General features: G+C 41.5%; 2 protein-coding genes across 2 annotated transcripts in view; one reads left to right on the top strand and one right to left on the bottom strand.

The window, feature by feature from the left end:
* Positions 1 to 2,963: 2,963 nt before the first annotated feature.
* mrpl40 (mitochondrial ribosomal protein L40) lies at positions 2,964 to 8,189 on the bottom strand. The gene is given in 4 exon segments (NM_001016249.2): positions 2,964 to 3,439; positions 3,653 to 3,808; positions 4,425 to 4,499; positions 8,017 to 8,189. Coding segments are annotated over 4 exon segments (600 nt in total). The 5' UTR covers positions 8,076 to 8,189; the 3' UTR covers positions 2,964 to 3,129.
* Positions 8,190 to 16,292: 8,103 nt separating this feature from the next.
* hira (histone cell cycle regulator) overlaps positions 16,293 to 20,294 on the top strand; it is a 31,396-nt gene continuing 27,394 nt past the window's right edge. The window contains exons 1-4 of the mRNA XM_002931904.5: positions 16,293 to 16,532; positions 17,824 to 17,886; positions 19,732 to 19,842; positions 20,039 to 20,129. Of these exons, the coding sequence (XP_002931950.2) occupies positions 16,496 to 16,532; positions 17,824 to 17,886; positions 19,732 to 19,842; positions 20,039 to 20,129 (302 nt within the window). The 5' untranslated portion in view covers positions 16,293 to 16,495. The remainder of the gene's footprint in view (positions 16,533 to 17,823; positions 17,887 to 19,731; positions 19,843 to 20,038; positions 20,130 to 20,294) is intronic.

Genomic DNA, 20,294 nt, shown 5'->3' with positions numbered 1-20,294 from the left:
CTTTCCCCCCATAACCCATGTCTCTTCTGCAATTAAAGGAAATCTATGCCCCCAGAATGCATATGTAACCAAAAGATTATATTATGTTAAGTGACCAATTAAAGAATCCCTGCAAACTGGAATATATATATATATTATAGTAAATATTGCCCTTTTACTTCCTTTCCATTGATGCACCATTTAGTGATGGGCTGTGTGCTCCCTAAGATCACATGACCAGTATGGAAGCAAAAGGCAGAACTCTGTCCATTAATTGACTGATGTGACCTAGCAAGTATGTGTGCCTTGGCTTGTTTGTGTGCACTGTGAATCCTATGATCCCAGGAGGTGGTCCTTAATCCTTAAAGGAGAATGCAAGTCAAAATTTAAAAAGCATACTGCCCAATAGTCCTCCTATTGTTTAGTAAAAACGCCCCACTTTTGGCTCACCTAATCAAATATTTATTCTACCTTATTTCTCTAAAAAGGTATTCTCCCTTCCTTTCCCTCCTTGCTTCATACTGCACATGTGTTTCATTCCCCCCCTCCCCTCTGGCAGATCCGCTTCTGATTGGCTGGTGGGCATGTGTAGCTCAGAACAGCAGACAGGATCAAGTTACACACATGCTCAGAGAATAGGAAGGCTGCCGCTGGCACCTACAGGAAGGGGAGAGATTTCAGTGATGTCACTGTAGTCTTCACACTGCTGTAGGCTGCCAGCACCATATCTCAGAGAAGCAAGCAGGGATCTGGGAATTTAGATATGCAGTAAGTACTTAAAAAGAATGCCTTTAGACTTTTAATTTATTTTTTCATTGTCCTTTAATATGGTTATTTTCTATTTATGAATAACCAACAGGACATTGGATTAAGGTTATCTGTTCTGAAAATTTGTCACTTGTAAAGCATTGGATAGGAGTGGTAGCTTCTCTTCCTGAGGTGCTCACCTGAATGGAACAACGACCATACACTTGTATGGCTGCTCATACAGAAATGTCCAGTCTGCATGCAAAGAGTATGGATAATGCTTCACTATACCAAGTGCTTGTTGTAATGTTGGGTGCAAGCTGCTGATCCCACTACCAAGGGTCAAGTATAACTCCCAGATGAACACGCTGCAGCACTCCTTTTCTTGTGATCATCTGTGAGTACAGTCTGCATGTGCACTGCCACCTTTACTTACTGAGGCAAGGAAGTACTACTTTTTTTTCTGAAGAGTGCCTTTGTGTAATATTGTAAAAAAAAAAAAATAAAGTATGAGCACTTGTTAATTAAAATGGTAATTAATCTTCCACTCACATGAATAACACTTGGCTGTGAGAGGACAGTGGTTATAGCTTTTAGGGCTAAACTACATGGGAAATTTGGATCAGATTTTTTTTTTTTTTTTTTTTTTTTTTTTTACAAAATAGTGTCATGCAACAGCAGAAGATTTTGTAGGATCCTAAATGCAAGTTGGATCAGATAAAGTAAAGTGGTGTGTTTTGTTCCTGCATCTACGTCTGATGTTCAATGTATTTCGATAAGAAATGTCTGTCAGACACCATCAGTGTGTCCTTCCGACTGGAGTGTCAGGTGAAACAAGTAGTTTATGAATCAGATTTTTCAGTCCCATTATATTTGGACTCCTGCAACTGCATCAGACATGTAGGATGTGTTCTGTTGATCTGACACCATCTCCCACGTAGTTTAGGACTTAGTAATGGTGTTTGTATATGAAGTTTTTGCAATGCACCACCAAATTCAGCCTTTTCCACCTATGCAGTTTCTGTATCTTTTTAGGCAAAGGTGTTTTAATCACACAGGTATTAGGCTTGAAATTAAACATAGTAAAATAGTAATTTAGGTTGAAAAAAGACATATGTCCATCAAGTTAAACCTTGATTCCCATATATAACCTGCCTAACTGCTAGTTGATCCAGAGGAAGGCATAAAACCCCATCTGAAGCCTCTCAAATTTGCTGCAGAGGGGAAAAAATTTCCTCCAAGATGGCAATCAGACCAATCCCTGGCTCAACTTGTACTAAGAGTTATTGCTCATAACCCTGTATTTCCTCACTTGCTAAAAAGCCATCCAACCCCTCCTTGAAGCTATCTAATGTATCAAGCCAGTACAATTAGTTCAGGGAGGGTGCCCTCATGTCAGTTGGAAGGACCTACTGGTAAATTATTATATGATGGTAAATTATTATATGATCCCGTTATTTATACATAGTTATCATATCACCTCTTCAGTGCCTCTTCTCCAGTGTAAACAACCCTAACTTGGCCAGTCTGTCTTCAAAACCGAGACTTTCCATACCCTTTACCAGCTTATTTGCCCTTCTCTGGACCCTCTATAATTCAATGTCCCGTTTGAGCACCAGAGACCAAAACTGAATGGCACATTCTAGATGGGGCCTTACCAGCGATCTGTAAAGGGGAAGAATAACCGCCATCCTGTGAATCTATGCCCCTTTTAATACACCTCAAAATTTTGCTTGCCCTTGCAGCTGCTCCCTGGCATTGCTTGCTACAGCTAAGTTTATTATCTACAAGTACGCCAAGGTCCTTCTCCATTATGGATTTGCCTAGTGCAGTCCCATATATATACATGCCAATGCACCCACTGACCTGGGGCATTGGTAGATGAAATTTGAAAATTAGACAGATCTGTGGTCTGGCAGGTTTACAGGATTTTCTGTTGAAACCCAGCCCCAAGCTGCCCTATATGGCCACCCAGTCAGTCAATATGGTTTCAAACACTAATATGCCCAACCAGATCTGAGTGTGTATGGTGATGTGGGATACCACACTGGAACACACTTTGTCCACATTAATACATAACTGCTGATAATGATTACTTGCAAAGCATTGCTTGGCAAATTGTTTGGGCGCTATTCTAGAATATGCATTAAAATCATTTTTTAAACTGTTGTGCTTATCCTTCCAATGTGCCCCATGGTTTTCTTGCATTTAAGGCGGATAAGGTTAAGTTCTAAGAATTTTTATAACTTTATTTGTTGCTAGCAATATTTATACATTGACAATAGAGGATTGAAGGTAAGGTTTTTTGAGGCAGCTTTTGAGTCCCTCCTATCTCAGTTTGCACTTAAAACAGTTCATGCTCCCCTGCTGAGATACGGCATTGCCTCTACTATGAATGCAGACTTATTGTGTGTACACTTTAGTGACATCATTGTACTTCCCATCAGGTGCATTATACTGAGGTACAGGAGGAGTGTTACAGGGTCCCTGACTTTCTAAAGGAAGCAATCCTGGATCAGTGAGTATAGCTGCGTTGTACAACTCCTCTGACTCGAGACGCAGTTCACGAAGAGCCTCTTCCTGAGCTTCTAGGAGTGACTGCAGTCCCCTGTTTTCTGCCTCATGTTCTTGTTGCTTGCTTAATGCCCATGTCTTCATTAACAGTGCTCTTCTTTCCTGCTCTTCTGGTGTTATTTGAGGAGGGGTCCTCACTCTGCCAGACAGAACAAAAGCAGTATATGCTTAATAAGAAATAAACTGCTCACATTCATCTTTACAAAAATACTTTTGTACCTGTTACTTACAAAAATAAATATACCTGTTAATTGGCTATATATATCAGGATGCTGATAGTTGTAGCACACAATACTGTGTGAGTTTATGTATAACATTTTGTTTTAATCTGTATATGCATAGCACCTCATACCTGGTTTCATCTAGAAACTTTGCAGGCTTTATGAAATCCTCAATGGGGATGAGTTGGGGAGGGATTCGCTCCAGTTTCTTTAACTTTTTCTTCATACGTTCCCGTATTGCTTGTTCCCTTTTAGGATCCACTTTTTTCTTCTTCCTAGGCTCTGCTCTGGAACAAAGAGCACATATACAAATATTTAGAATATAGAAGCAATACGAGACTTATTTCTGTAATTGTGCTTTATTCATATGATAAACAGTTTTATGATGGCTCTCTATATAGGATATTACACCAGTTAAGTTATTTCACAAAGAACTACAAAAAGTTTTAGAGCCATAAATTACCATAAAAAGAATAAAACCAGTTTTACTGTGATATACAACATGTCTTGTATGTAACCTTGAGTGGCCAGTATGACAAGTATAACACTGAGCTGCTCCATGCAAGAGAATAATTACATACATCTGAAAATCCAACACCAATGGTTTCGGCTTTATTAAATAAAGCTGGATTTTTGACCATTACCTGCACTTTAGGATGCTGTTTAAGTTGCTGTTTCTTACTGCTAAAATAGGTTAAAGTTGATTGCTCTATTGACATTTAAGGGCTCTATAACAGTCGCATAACAGCAACTTATTGGTTCACTGCTTTCTAACACAGACATTACAAAAAAAAAAAAAAGCTTCTCCGTTTTTAAGGAAACAAATGCTAATGACGTGGTGTTCGGTACTGTTCAGTTACAGGTGTTTCTACAAGGCAGACAGATTCTCAGAAACTTCTTTACCTCATTGGTATGGTTGAGCGTAGGGTCAGCAGAGATGTTTGCCAGTGACTCTCTCGTCTCCATATCCAAGGGGGACTGTAAGGAAAACAATGAATTTCTTTTACTGTTAGAACATAGTACAAAGTACTACAAATTACTCGATATACAGAATATGTATTTGTACCAACTTTATAACAGTTTAATAAACTTAACTGGGAGGTGTTTAACATGGAGTTACAGAGCTGCACAGCTACAGGTGAAAATCTGGGTCTGTTATCCTGAACACATTATAGAAGTAAGTGCATACTAAAACAATATAGTGTTTATAGTCTACAAGTTTACTACTAGTATTTTTAGTAGTAAAGATATATGCCATGGAAAATGTATGCACCAACTTCCTTTTGGGGTCTCTAAATACCAGATACTTTGGTAATCCTATGCACAATGGGCATCAAACTGTTCAGTGGACCATTGGCTTTCATATTTAGGATATTTTTTCTTGGTACCTAATGCTATGTGAGATGCTTGGAAGTGCAAGCTTTGACACAATTTTTTTGAATTTTCATATATTTTTAAAGAAAGTTCAGAAAAGCATTGATGTTTGGTAGTAGAAAGACAGTTACCCATTTTGGATAATGCAGAATGTGTACTTTTTAAAAAATGTATTGTTTCCTGGGGTAAACCTAATGTTCCAGGATTTTTGAATTTTGAATTTAAAGTATTCCATATTCTGCTGTAGTGCTTTATTGCTGGGAGTTTCTGATCTAAAATGGTATATATCATTTTTATTTCATTTTTTTGGGGCATTATTATTAACATTTATTTATAAAGCACCAACATATTCCGCAGTGCTGTACAATAAGTGGGTTTCATACATTGGACATACAAAAGTAACATATAAAGCAATCAATAACCGATACAAGAGGTGAAGAGATTGTTCCAGATATAGAAATATACAAAAGGCGAATTTAGAAAGCTTGGTTTTTCCTTAACAGTAACAATGTATAGTTTTTATAGATAAACTAAAAATCCCCCCCCAGGAAATGCCCCAAAAGTGTGAGAGCACAAAATATTTTAAAAACATTTTGCCACTTGTGCAAAAAGGTTTTGTGGGGCAAATAAGGGAAAATTCAATACCAACTTTTCCTTTCCTGGCTATCCATGGCAGCATTCATTCATAGGTGGAATAACCCATGAGTGACTGCCGACATGGATGGCCAGGGAAAACTGTATTCATCCAAATTATCCTATGTAGTTCCACCATTAGGCGTATCCCTGCACTGTGTGCAGACACATGAGAGGGCTGATGCAAGCGTAGGGGCTCCGCAGCCTGAATTTATCCACAGACTGAGAATCAGCCATGTGTAGTGTTAGCATTCAACAGGCCATTTGTGGGCTGATATAAGGTGCCTGCTTTGCCTCTTCAGATAGATTTGGTAGCTCATTTACCCCCATACAGGGTCAAACCAACTATCTGCTCAGCCAATATTGGGCCTGTTAGAAAATCCCACTTATTGCCATTGCCCCATTGCTGTGGTCATCTCCTAAGGCAGTGCTGTCCAACTTCTGCGGTGCCGAGGGCCGGAATTTCTCTAGCATACATGGTGGAGGGCCGCTAATTGAAGCCAGTTTGACCACTCCCCTTTCTGAAACCACACCCACTTCAAACCACACCTATTTTATCACAATGGTGGTAGCACAGCAAAATCCCAAATGCTTGGTCCTTACTGTGGGGATATCAACCGTCATTCATATGTGAAAGAATTATATTATGTCATATTAAGATATACCCTTAAATCCATATGCTTCCTCCTCCCCTGTGGATAGCACAGCAACCCCCAGTACATAATTACACACCATAGGGACCATTTAATGGCTATTTCCAACTGCTAACAAACTCCCATAACAAACCCCTGCCAGGTTCACCTCCCACAAGCAGCATAGGGCAAGCAGAGTATTGCACACACAGGCAGCATTCTGCCTGTCCTATGCTGCCTGTGTGTGCCATATTCTGCCTACCCTGCCTGTGTGTGCCATACTCTGCCTTCCCTACCCTGCCTGTGTGTGCCATACTCTGCCTGTCCTATGCTGCATGTGTGTGCCATACTCTGCCTGCCCTACCCTGCATGTGTGTAAAGGAGGAGGTAGTGTTCTGGCCATTATATTAGACATCTGCCGGCTCCAGCCCTTATAGATTAAATTTTTGGCTACCTAACTATATTGAAAACAGTTTTTATTTCACGTATGAGCGTAGGCTGACAATCCGACCGTACACTTGAAAAATCGTCTTTGCCTGCACCCGGAAGCATTGAATACACTCTGGTGCAGGCACACACAGGCCATATCCACCAGCAAACACAAGACTACTGTAGGGACCCATAGGTATTAGAGTCCCTATGGCTTTAAATCCCTACTGCCTATTTCCTAGTACTGTTGCTGGGCAAAGTCCCATGTATCTAGTTCCAATACCTTATTGGCTTAGTTAGGATGACCACTCCCCTTGCAGACTAATAAAGTGTCTAGCAAGGAGGGGTGGCTTCCTCTTTGGCTGCCTTCTGACTCTCAGGGAACAACTCCATAGAGCCTGGGATCAGAATAGGCCCCAGTAAAGCCACCTGCCCTAGAGTAGCCCCTTGGTGCTATAGTGAAAGTCGGGGACAGGGCCCCGTGAATGAGAAGTCAGTAGTAGGATTGATCCTGTTATAGCACACTCTAGATAGTGTGAGATAGTCAGGGCTATCTAGTAAGAGCAGTATTGGCTCCAACATAGGAGAAAGTTAAGGGTTTAGCAATACCCAGGCTCTGTTTGCCTTGCTGTAGGGACCGCAGTTCAGACACAGGTATCAGGCAGTATCTACCCCTAATCCAACGTTGGCTGTAGGGATCCGGTCCAGTAAAGGGTGATTATCCTTAGGATTGCTACTAGCTCTTCATCTACCTCCACTGTGGTGCTACTCTGCCTTGCATAATTACAACTGCTACTACTGTGTGTTACCTACTTCAAATATTGTGAGTATAACCCTGCTTCAACATTGTCTGTGACAATAAACGTTCTACAGTTATTCAGCAAAGAACCTTCTGGCGTCCTAATTACTACCTCTACACCATACAGCATCAGGGACTTGTAGCTCGACAACATCCTCATCTCCAAAATAGCTCCTATAGGCCATCTCCCACTTAGCGGAGGCCCATCCTGGGAAAGGGGGATCGCATGTAACACATGCTTTACCTAATACTAGCCTGGATTAACGGCCAAACAGGTGTTACACTACGTTTTCTGGCAGAAATTGACAATGTATGTCTGCACTAGAGCTGTGGGGATACAGAAACAGACTGCAAGCTTTCTTCCTAAAGAAGAAAGATATTTGTAGATTCCTAAAAAAAAAAAATGCAACGGTAAAACCATTTAGAGTACATTAAAGATGCCCAGCCTTGCCCAGCTGAATCGGTTTTTTTTTCAGTGCAGGACTCAGATTTGAGGGCGGAAGGAATATATCAGGGCTGTCTTAGTGAGCAGTTCTACATGAGAAGGCAGGTCAGGATAAAATACATTTATGCGAAATGTTATCATTGATAAACAATAATATATGAACCGCCGGGCCGCGTAACTCACCAGCTCTTGCTGCCTTGCCTGCACACATGTAACAGCGTACCACACGCAGCCGAGTTCATGTCCTGCTGATAACTTAGCCCCGGGATTATTAAATCGCTGTAGGCCTTCTGTAACCTCAAGGTAGTTGCTAGCCTCATACACACTGCTCAGTGTCCTGTGTCTGTACAAAAGCGGCTCGAGCGGAAACAGAGACGCGTTACACAAGTTCCGCCTTCTGCACCGTACAGAGCATTTCACATCTTCTGTTGCTTCTCTGTGCAACTTCTGCCCGTGTGCCGAGAGAACTGTCCGAGCGGGGTTTTTGAGCCACAGACTCTTTGTGAGACAAAATATACAATATTTGGTATAAATCTAGTTTTCAGTCTATGCACTGGATGCCCTTGTCCTACCTACAAAAATACCTTAGTGTACATTTGCCTGGGCGCTCCGGCAGTACTTGGCGACAATGGACTGTGATAGTGAAAAGAAACAGTGTGACACATGGAAATATACCAACCAGATAGCAAGCATTATTTACATACAAAAAAACCTTTAAAATGCCTTAAATTTATTTAAGAATTGCGCAACCGCGAAAAAGAAGGGTTTTGCTGCAAGGTTCTGTTACTATTAAATAATGCACTGAAGCTAGAATTCAGTTCAGGATCTCACTAGTTTCTGCATGATTCAGATTTGGGCAAATCCTTAGAGTTTGGCCAAACCATGTCCAAACCCTTAAAGGCCATCTGCTATAACTTGAATAAAGATAGCTCAGTGCTACTGGGTCTACAATAAAAGTATTATAAAGATAATACAATAGGTTTAAAACATTACTTTTATAAGCTATGCAGTATCTAAAGCAAAACACTGTAAAATAGGAACAAAGAAAAATCTAAGCCAATTTCTTTTATGTGCACACTAGTGATGTGCGGGTCTAGAAAAACAACTCCACCCAAACCCCAATAAGTATTACTGACTAGTGCCCTATACTTAAGGTCCCCATACACAGGCCGATTGTAGCTGCCGATATCGGTCCCTTGGACCAATTCGGCAGCTTATCGGCCCGTGTAGGGGCAGAAAAGAGGGGCCTGGCCGACCGATATCTGGACTGAAATTGGCCAGATATCGATCGGCCAGGTTAGAAAATTCAGTCGGATTGGGGACCGCATCGGCTCGTTGATGCGGTCCCCGAACTGACTGCCCCATTGCCGCCGTTGGAATTCAATTGTTTGGCCCCAGGGCCAAACGATCAAATTCGCCTACAGGTTCCCCGATATCGCCCACCCGTAGGTGGGGATATTGGGTAAAGATCCGCTCGCTTGGTGATCTGCCTGTGTATGGGCAGCTTTACGTAAGTTATGTAACTTATGCAAAAACTTACATTACTTTCAAAGAAACTTACATAACTTATGTATAAACCCCACTGACCCCCCCCCCCAATTAAAATACTGACTTATTAGCACAGCAAGATCATTGGACCCCTAAACTTATGCAGTTAACATAAAAACTTGTGTAACTTCTTCCATATCAAGCAATGACAGCACAGAGTGGGGGAAGGTAGATGGGAAGGGGGTAAACTTAGGGCAAACTCCACTGACCCCCAATGGACTGACTGAATTATTCTCACATTAATCAATGGAACTCTTTACATGAACTGCTTATTATAAGGTAACATCAGCTGTTTATATTGCACACACAAGGGGTGTGGCCAAAATTTTGGTACTGCATGCTTGTGTTCATGGGGGGCCCCATATGAATAAAGTTTCTGATGGCGGCCCTGGTTCACATTAATGGAACAATCTTTGCCATTTACATAGTTAACAAAAAATGTGCAGCTGAGGAGCTATTCACCTCAGAATTATCCCTCTGCTAATCCTTCACTACTGCACAAACCCTGTGCTGGGAGGGGTGGGTCAGTGACCCCTATAAACACTACAGTTGCTTTTTTACTTCCATAAATGATGTCATGCATAGTCTTGGCAGCATACTTAACTCCTATTGGCTGTGTCTCCTGTCAGTCTGACATTGTTTCCTGCGTGCTGCAAATCTAACACAATGCTGAGTCTGTTTGCTAATGCCATTGCAAGGGATTATGCAACTGGTTAGAGTGCACAAGCAACCAATGAATTGGCCCAGTAGGAAAAAAGTAAGGGCAAAGCATGGATGTGATGATAAAATTATATAGAAAGTGCTCAGTGTGTCAGGTTCAAAATAGGTCACCCCCCTCCCTTCAGAAAACTGATCAGAGAGACAGAAGGAGGACTGATTTAACAGGTATAAAAAAAAGTAGCTTTTACACTGGCCTTTTTACTTTTTTATGGAAAATTGATTTTCTGACACGCTGACAAGTTTTAGACGAACAACCCCTTTAAAAGTCACAATGAGCTCTTGCAGAAAATCAAGCTGAAGATTTTGGAATGTCCCTCACAGTCCACTGTGAGTAGATCTAAAACATGCAAGGCGGCACTAGAAGATCTCAGAATTAGAAGTCATCTGCAAAGAAGTGTAGGCACAATACCCACATCAAAAAATGAAAGGCTCTTAGCTGGATATAAAAGCCATTTACACATTTTGATCTGTGCCAAATGGGGAGCTATTAACTTTTGCACATGCCACAATACTTGTTTCTTTGTTTTCATAGAATAAAATGTAACTGTGCATTAACCTTTGCAAATATGTTTTTATTTATTTATTTTTTTTAAACACTGATTTCCGCAGTAGTACTTTTTTGTAATTTTGCTTTTAACTGAACCAACAATACTAGCCCCTTTAGGAAAAAAGTAATAGAATTACAGTGGAAAATTTTTTTTTATAGCAGGAGCCATTAATGGGAAAGTATGGATATGCCACCTGATTTGTTTATATTATAAGAGAGAAGGGAAATTTTACATCTCCAGTGACCTCTTGAACAGGGATATTACAAATGTGGTGTAAAAAGTCAAGAACCTGTAACAAAGACCAATTTGCATAAAATGTACAATAGACATGAAATACCTTAAATAATATACTTAGATCTGCTTAGTACTGATAATGAATACATTTTGTGTATGCAGATTTCCTATGCCCCCCCCCCCTTCAATGGTTCATGGAGGATGTCGTGAAACAATTCATATAACCCTTCATTCCGGTACCAATGGAATTAAAGCTCTAAAGCAGGTGTTATCACCTATGTATTGTGTTGATGTTTAGAACCCAGCTGCTGGCACCCCCCCCCCCCCACTTGGATGGATGCTGTCCAGTTCTTTGTTCAAACTGGTAACACCCATACTCATCTGTAATCATGTTGTATGTTACCATGTCATATAAAAACCCAGCTCTTTCTTTGTTCTGTTGTTCTGACTATCTTTTGCTCAGAACCCACGTATGTGTCTAATAAATCTTACCTCAAATGACCTTTGGTATGGACTTTTACATAACACCAAAGACAGCAACCCTGCAATTCATTCAGGTTTTATACCATTGCTTTCGCACACAAGAGATAAGGTGGCCATACACGAGCAGATCCGCTCGCTTGGCGATGTCGCCAAGCGAGCGGATCTTCCCACGATATCCCCACCTACGGGTGGGCGATATCGGGGAGCATTTAGGTAAAAAAAAAATAATCCGATCGTTTGGCCCTGGGGCCAAACGATTGGATTATGTGGGCGGCAATGGGGCAGTCGGATCGGGGACCGCATCAACAAGCCGATGCGGTCCCCGATCCACCCGGAATTTCTAACCTGGCCGATCGAGATCTGGCCAATTTCAGGCCAGATATCGGTCGGCCAGGCCGCTCTGCTCTCCCCATACACGGCCGATCAGCTGCCAAATCGGTCCAAGGGACCAATATCGGCAGCTATAGTCGGCCCGTGTATGGGGACCTTTAGGGTAATGTCAGAACAGCAACTCCAGCCACCACTACAAGTAAGCAACAAGATCCAAGAAAAAGAAGGAATGCAGATAACAGTCATGCAACCTTCACTAAGGGCTCTGGTACACGGGGAGATTAGTCGCCCGTGACAAATCTCCCTTGTTGTGGGCGACTAATCTCCCCGATATGACATCCCACTGGCGAAAATGTAAATCGCCAGTGGGATGGCATACGCGATTTACATTTTCGCCAGTGGGATGTCATATCGGGGAGATTAGTCACCCGTAACAAGGGAGATTTGTCACGGGCGACTAAACTCCCCGTGTACAAAAGCCCTAAAGGTGAAAATGGTGTAAAAAATCAAGGAACTCTAACAAAGACCAATCTTGATAACAAACACAAAAGATTTAGAAATGAGCAATTGCCTGAATGTTTTCTCAGAATAGAAAAGAAAAAAACTTTTTATTTGCACATGAAAACATTATTTGCATAAAATGTACAAGAGGCATGAAAAACCTTAAATAATATACTTATTCTTAACAAAGTTATCAGTAAAAATGAGTGATTAGTGTTGTTAGTGTCAAAATTTCATATAAAGCCCATTTTCTTACAAAAGCAGTTGTGGGTTTTGTATGCACAATTTCAGGCCTGTTAGATATAGTAAGCAGACACTTGTTTGTGAGTGCTAAATAAAGGTACTTTTTCTAACGTGACATGGAATGGTGTTTTTTTATGCACATTACTGCTTCTGCAATGAGGCAAGGGGAGAAGCTGGCCCATCATAGCACTTTATATGGCAAAAATGTAACCCCCCTCACCTTGCTTCAGTATGAGCACAGAGATGCATTACCAGGTGAGCAGCAGCAGCATCAGATCTGCTTAGTACCAATTCATTCAGGTTTTATACTATTGCTTCCACACACAAGAGCTAGGGTAATGTCAGAACAAAAACTCCAACCACCACTACAAGTGAGCAACAAGATCCAAGGGAGAAAAGGAATACAGATACCGGTCATGCAACCCTCAGGTGAATGTGCAGTAACGTATATGGTTATGATCATGTGAAGGATTGGTGAAAAATCCAGCTGGGATTCACATATTACATTTAAAGGGATACAGGTATGGGACCCCTTATCCAGAATGCTCGGGACCTGGTGTTTTCCACATAAGGGGTCTTTCCATAATTCCGACCTCCTACCTTAGGTCTGCTAAAAAAATTATATAAACACTAATTAAGCCCAATAGGATTGTTTTGGCTCCAATAAGGATTAATTATATCTTGGTTGGAATCAAGTACAAGGTGCTGTTTTATTATTACAGAGAAAAAGAAAATCATTATTAAAAATGTGAATTATTTTATTAAAATAGAGTCTATGGGAGATGGCCTTTCCGTAATTCAGAACGTTCTGGATAATGGGTTTCCAGATAAGGGGTCCAATACCAGTACCGTCGTGATTTTTATTGTATACTGACTCCTTCCTATACAGAAGGAAGGCTAGGCTGGATCAATCGATTGTCGCATAGTGGATGCTGCTCCTTCCTTCGCCGTATTGCCGTAGTTCAATTGACAGGAAGCCAAGTTTTAGCAGGTATTTTCTATTAAAGCATTTCAAATACTAAGTGGTTTGCAGGATAGGGCAGTTATTGGTGCAGGGTAGAATAGCTTTTTTACTTTTTTAATGTTACTTTTCCTTTAAGTTTATCAGAGCACAGGTCACATGGCTGTGGCACCCTGAGAAATGAAGAATATGGCTAGCCCCCTGTGATATTATAAAATTAAATATTAAAAAAAATCTGTGTTTTTGAAAAACGGATTTCTATTAACGGATGCTTTTAAAAAAAAAAAAACATTTTCTCATGACAGCACATGGAGTGCAACTTGCTGTTTTCCACCTGCATACGGCAGTTCCATGTAATACAGCATGTATAGACACTGTAGGATATAATGGGTTGTGATAATGCATGTGTTCCCTTGTGGCAAAACACATAAAAAAAAACACTACAGGCATGGGCGTCCGCAGAAAATTTTCCAAGGGGGGGCAAGTAAGCTAGCATCATCCTGCAACAGACAAATATATATATATATACATATACATGATGTAAACTCTCACTGGGTGCCAGACTGGAGCGGCTTTCAGGAGGTCGTGATGTCACAGTCACGTGACCAGAATGTGGGCGGGGACAGTTTGAAGTCACTTAGGGGCGTGTCCAGCGCCTGTACCTGCTAGGGAAAAGCCCGCCTCCTCACAGTGCCACATGAGAAACGGGGAGAGGAGTTGAGGTGAAGGTTGTAGTAATAGGGGGCATGGACGGTGCAGATGTGTACAGATAGAGGGGCTGCGAGTGGAGCTTCGCTTACGGAACTGGGGTGGGTGTGAGGGTCGTACCGAGCGGCTACAGGAGCTACAGAAAGGGCTTCAGGGAGCGGCCGGTGTGATGCGTCCAGTTGTGCGGCCGGAGGCGGGGCACCCTTTCATTTGTTTGGGATTTGGGGGGGAGGCATGGGAGTGTGTATGTGTAGGAATGCTTGGGGTGGGCAGGCTCTCTCTTAGCGGGGCAAATGGATAGGAGCAGCGATAGTGCTGCACATGTACATGTAGACAGAGGGCAACTGGAGTAAAACAGTATATAGTGTTGCACATAAGTAATATAACTAATAATATCCCGGGATCGCCTCTAAAATTACAGTCCTGTGTTTGGACTCACTGGCCAGTTCCAACCTGTATGGAAACAACATCGGTGCGGGAAACATTCACAGGAGACAGTGGTTTATTTTATGAGGGTTGAGCAGCTGCACTCAAACCCAACATAACCCTGTGCCATGTAAGTGCCTATGGACCCTCCTCAGACAGCTGCCGCTGGACTGACTGTCTGCCGGCCGTAGGTGGCGCTGCTATCAGGTGGCGCTGCCTCTGACGTCACGAGTGGGAAGTGCCGGGGAGATGCTGCAGCCGGCAAGTCAGAAGTCCGACTGAGGTTTTTTTTGCTACTTTTCCAGGGGGGGGGGGGCAAGTGCCCCCTCTTGCCCCCTTCTGTGGACGCCCATGACTACAGGGGCATACAGGACAAAGCTCTTTTGTGTAAGAGCCCAATGTGTCTTATTTCAAAATTATTTTGTTGTGGGGATCACTAACTTCTAGTTATGTCACTTTTTGATATGTTTGTTTGTGGCCAGTTTAAGGGCCAGATTCATTACAGTACAAATTACGAGTACAATTTGCGAAAATTCACATTAAATACGAAAATTTCTGAGCATCCGTTAATTTTGCGATAAGTCAAATATCGTGGTACGATCCGAAAGTTAAGCAATTTTTGTATCCGACGATCGTAAACAGCGAGAAAACCTTTCTGACTTTGAACCTTCAGTGCATGATTTTGGAAGCCTCCCATGGGACTCAATGGCACTCTGCAGCTCCAACCTGGCCCAAGGAAAGTCACAATACCGAAGCTTGAATGAATCCAAAACTTTTGTACAAATACAATTTTGTTGCGCAAATTGTCACAAAGTACGAAAAAGTCTTGCAAATTAACAAAAACATCGCAGAAAATATGCAAAAGTTTTAAACTTTAGAAAAAATATGAATTTTTTCTATTTGGACCTGTGGTACTTTGATGAATGTGCCCCTTAAGGTGACCATACACGGGCCAATTGTAGCTGCCGATATTGGTCCCTTGGACCGATTCGGCAGCTTATCGGCCCGTGTAGGGGCAGAAATAAGGGGCCTGCCTGACCAATATCTGGCCTAAAATTGGGCAGATATCGATCAGCCAGGTTAGAAAATTCAGTCGGATCGGGGAATGCATCGGCTCATTGATGCGGTCCCCAAACCAACTGCCCCATTGCCTCCAATATAATTCGATTGTTTGGCCCCAGGACCAAAACACACGCTCCCCGATATCGCCCACCCGTAGGTGGGGATATCGGGTGAAGATCTGCTCGCTTGGCGATCTCGCCAAACGAGCGAATCTCAACGTGTGTGGGGACCTCAAGTCTATTGTGGTGTATATAAGATGAGGCATTTAGAGCACAAAATAGTCAGTAATAACAGAGCAATTGCCCATACAGCCACAGCTTGAGTTGCCACCTTTCCAGCAGAATCTTACTGACTTGCAGGCAAATTACAATTATTTGCAAATTAAATTGCCGCTGAAAGCAGTATGTGTCTGACTGATCTCTGTACTCTTGGTCCTGATTCCAGAAACACTATAGCAGAAAGCCTAATGATCATCGTTTAGCCATCTAGAAACAAATACAGGCCTTGCTATAGTCTTTACTTCCTTCCCTATTAACACATATTGGCATCAAGCATCATTTTTACCTACCATGCCAGTAAAACATGGGCCAGACAGCAACCCTAATTGTTTAACAGGCCCTGAGAAGAACAGCTTTGCTTTCCCGCAGTAATTATGACCCTAAGATTCGTGCCCCCATGGTTACAGAGGAACGCGTGCTCTTAACTCCATGTTTCCGGCGGGACAGTTTTGACCTGTGCATCCCGCGGGCTTCCGGTCTTGGTGGTTGTGCCGGAGCGGGATGGAGCGACGCTGAGAGGCGGCTCCGAGGCGGGCAGAAGCCGGCAAACAGGCGGGGAATATCCCCGTGGCTCAATGGACGGCTGGAGCTGACATACATCCCCGGGGCACTGCGGGACAATGAAGCTCCTGAAACCAACCTGGGTTAATCATAATGGTGAGGGAGGAAAGGTCCCCGGGGGCTGAGGGAGTTAGAGGCGCTTTTAAGTCAATTCTAGTTATCGCAGGGAACTGCTACCTACAACACAGATATTCCTGTAGGTGTCTAGCAGTTCTTGAATTATACTTTCCAGTAGCCAGTATGCAGAACTGGATGCTGAGATGTATAGTTTAGCAACAGCTTGTTAATCGCAGATGAAGGATACCTGCGCAATGGCTACTAAAAATACCAATGAGCCATTGACGTGAGGCATGAATTGCAACACAATGAAGCGAAAAGTAGTGTGGCAAAAAAAGAAAGAAAAAAAGCCAGCCAGAAGCTCAGAAGTTGTGGAGCATCAGTTGACAAGTCGCTGAGCATCTTTCATGGAAGGTGCAATAGAAAGTAGCTTGTCAAGTGAGCATCTGAAACTTTGCTCACCTTTTGCAATTTGATCCCTGTTCTTATGTACTGATTCTGTCTGATCTGTCACAAAACATTTGCCACTGATGTATTTCAGTTATAGCTGCAGCTAAATAAATGCAAAATGGCAGTGTAGCATGTTTGCATTAGGCACATTAAGCAACACATTTCCATTAATCCTTATGGGACTGCAGGTGAGGCCCACCTATGTGTCCCTGGTCACAGATATTTTCAACATTTGTTTTCTCATTTCATTTTACAAACAGTCAATCTAAATTGTAGGGGCGGAAATGAGGTGATGTTTCCATATGTATTTGCTATATTCATTTTTTAGGCTTTAGATAATTATCATTTTAACATGGCTTTATCGTGAAGGAAACCTAAGACTTATAGGACCCCTGGACACACAGCTTTCTCCAGGAAAATGAGTGCAACAAAAAACTAAACTTGCATAGAATTGAAGCTGGTAGTCCATGGCAAGCCATTACTGACTGAATGCACCAGTCCATATTTTATGGGCAGCAGCTGCAGAAATTTGGACTTGATTTGGTGATATCATCTGTACCTAGAGCAGCAAGAAAATACCTGCCACATTTTTTTCATGTCTTATCATTGCAGCTCTCCATTGGTACAGTTATGTCAATTAAAATGATCTGTGAGCCATAACGCTTATATATATTTCAACAGTTGTAGCCAATACATTGTTGCTAGTTGTCTTATTTTCTAGCTTGTCAGAGAGTTTTTTGGTACAGCTTTTCAGTTTTGGCTATATTTTGGTGGATTTTTATAATTCCTAGCAAAATAAGTTTTCATGTGTAAAATTGAGCCTTTATATATACATCCTGCAAGAATGAATAGTAACTTTAAACAATTGTTTGTTTTCAAGGCAAGCCCATTTTTTCAGTGGACATTCATCCAGATGGCACCAAGTTTGCTACAGGAGGTCAAGGTATGTTTTTAATGTGTGTGTAACATTGATTCAGCATTTATTTTTGTGCACTTTACCCCTTATATGTAATTAATGGCAGTAAACATACTTTACATTGCTTACTTGATAATTAGAACACTAATAACTCTGTGCGCTAGATGTTACCTGCTTAAGTGCTGTTCAATTTTTTTTTTTTTAAAGAAAATGGTGAGTAATTAAAAAAAACTACAATGCAAAACTTTTGCACTGCAACCAAGACCAGGAGCATGTGCACTAGCATCTATAAGAAAGCCACGTGTGTGCATTACCTGGATCAGGAGAGATCATTTTTTTTTTTACCACCATCTGATGACATAGGATAAGTGAAAATGGTGTTCCTGACTGTGATCTTATATTGACTTAGGAGGTGGCACCGCAGGAAAAATAAGATGTATTTAGAAAGTGTTTCCTTGTCCTTTACCTTGACTCACATAAAGAGCTTATTATTGCCAACAAGATTCTTTCACTTTTCATATCACAAAAAAAGTACATACGACTTTGCATACAACAGAGCAATACATAGTGCAGAGAAATTAACAAGTACTACCCAACACAGTTTCTGTTTCAGTATTTTGAGAATAAGCCTGTGCCAAGAGAAATTTATTTTGTGGCAAAACGTTTGGGTCATTTTTACTTGCCCAAGATATCTACATTCCATAAAACAGAAACTGTTGGGTGGCGATACTCATCTTTCTGTACTATGTATCACAATGTTTTATGCAAAGTACTTGTTTTGTGATAGAATATCTAAAAGAGTGTTACATTGATATCACCTTCCTGTGAATCTTTGTTAACATATAGAGTGGAGAATATTAAAGTGTTTTGTATCCATGTCTTTATTGTGGGGGTTTTCTATAATTCTTGCACCAATTAGACATTTATGCAGATTTTCCCTAGCTAATTGTAACATTGATATGTAGGTGAATAGGAGACAGAGCAAACTTTGCATTTTATATTGCATAACCTCGTAAATATTTTATCTACCATATGGCACAGATTAAGCATGCCCAGCCTGCAGCCCTCCAGCCACTGTTAAACTGAAGCCCCCAGCTTCATTATTTGGTTGAGAAGGTATGAAGGTTATTCTAGTCTACCAACATAGGCTTGGCATCCCTTAAGTTCTCACAGTTCACATTAATAGAACAATCTTTGCTATGTAAAAGGTTAACAAAAAATGTGCAGCTGAAGAGATATTCTCCTCAGAATCATCCCTCTGCTGATCCTTCACTTCTGCACAAACCCTGTGCTGGGGGGGGTCAGACCCCTATAAACACTACAGTTGCTTTTTTGCTTCCTTATATGATGCATAGTACTGTCAGCAGACTTAACTCCTGTCAGCTGTGTCTCCTGTCAGTCTGATATTGCTTCCTGTGCCTGTGACAGAGTGCTGCAAATCTAACATAACAGTATGTTAGGTTTGTGATATGCTGAGTCTGTTTGCCTAAGCCTTTGCAAGGGACTTGCAAGAGAACTTTCGATTTATGCAACTGGTTAGCGTGCACAAGTAACCAATGAATCGGTCCAGTAGGAAAAAAGTAAATGCAAAGCCTGGACGTGATGATGTAAGCATATAGGAAGTTCTCATTGTGCCAGGTTCAAAATAGGCCAGTCCCATCCCTTCAGAAAACTGTCCAGAGAGACAGAAGAAGGACTGATTTAACAGGTATAAAAATAGTAGTTTTTACAGTGGCCTTTTTACTAAATATATGGAAAATGGATTTTCTAACATGCTGAGAGCATTCTTGGTGGTTTAATGATATTTGGACATAGAAGGTGAACCAATTTAAGTACACTGGGGTATATTGTAATGTTTTTTTTCCTCTTTAGGACAAGATTCTGGGAAAGTTGTTATCTGGAATATGCCACCTTTACTCAAAGAGGAAGATGAAAAGAATGAAAATATTCCCAAGATGCTCTGCCAGATGGACAACCACTTAGGTACCAATCAAGAGGGCATATAACGGCCCTGGGGGTTCAAAGCTCTAGTGAGAGCTGGAGAAAATTATAAGATGGTGACACAATCCTGGGATGGGAAAATAGAGTTTCGAAGAAAGGACCCAGTGCAAGAAATATGTTATCCTCAACAAGTGCTGTCACATGGAACAGGAATAATCTTACATACACTCTGTTTCAGCCTGCGTGAACTGCGTCCGGTGGTCCAACAGTGGAGCTTATTTAGCATCTGGAGGGGATGACAAGCTTATCATGGTGTGGAAACGATCAGGGTGAGCTGAGGATGTCTACACTGCCTTTAGGATTGTGAACTTTTCACTGCTAACATGCCTTAAAAAAATCCTATCCTAAGCACAGTACTAAAAAGAAGAACAATATGCTTTCATGAACAACAGAAGAAGTTATTTAGTGATGGCTATTCCCAAGCAATCAGTAAA

Source organism: Xenopus tropicalis, chromosome 1 (assembly GCF_000004195.4).
Source record: "Xenopus tropicalis strain Nigerian chromosome 1, UCB_Xtro_10.0, whole genome shotgun sequence".
Classification (NCBI taxonomy): Eukaryota; Metazoa; Chordata; class Amphibia; order Anura; family Pipidae; genus Xenopus; species Xenopus tropicalis.
This window is presented reverse-complemented; position numbering and strand designations above follow the sequence as displayed.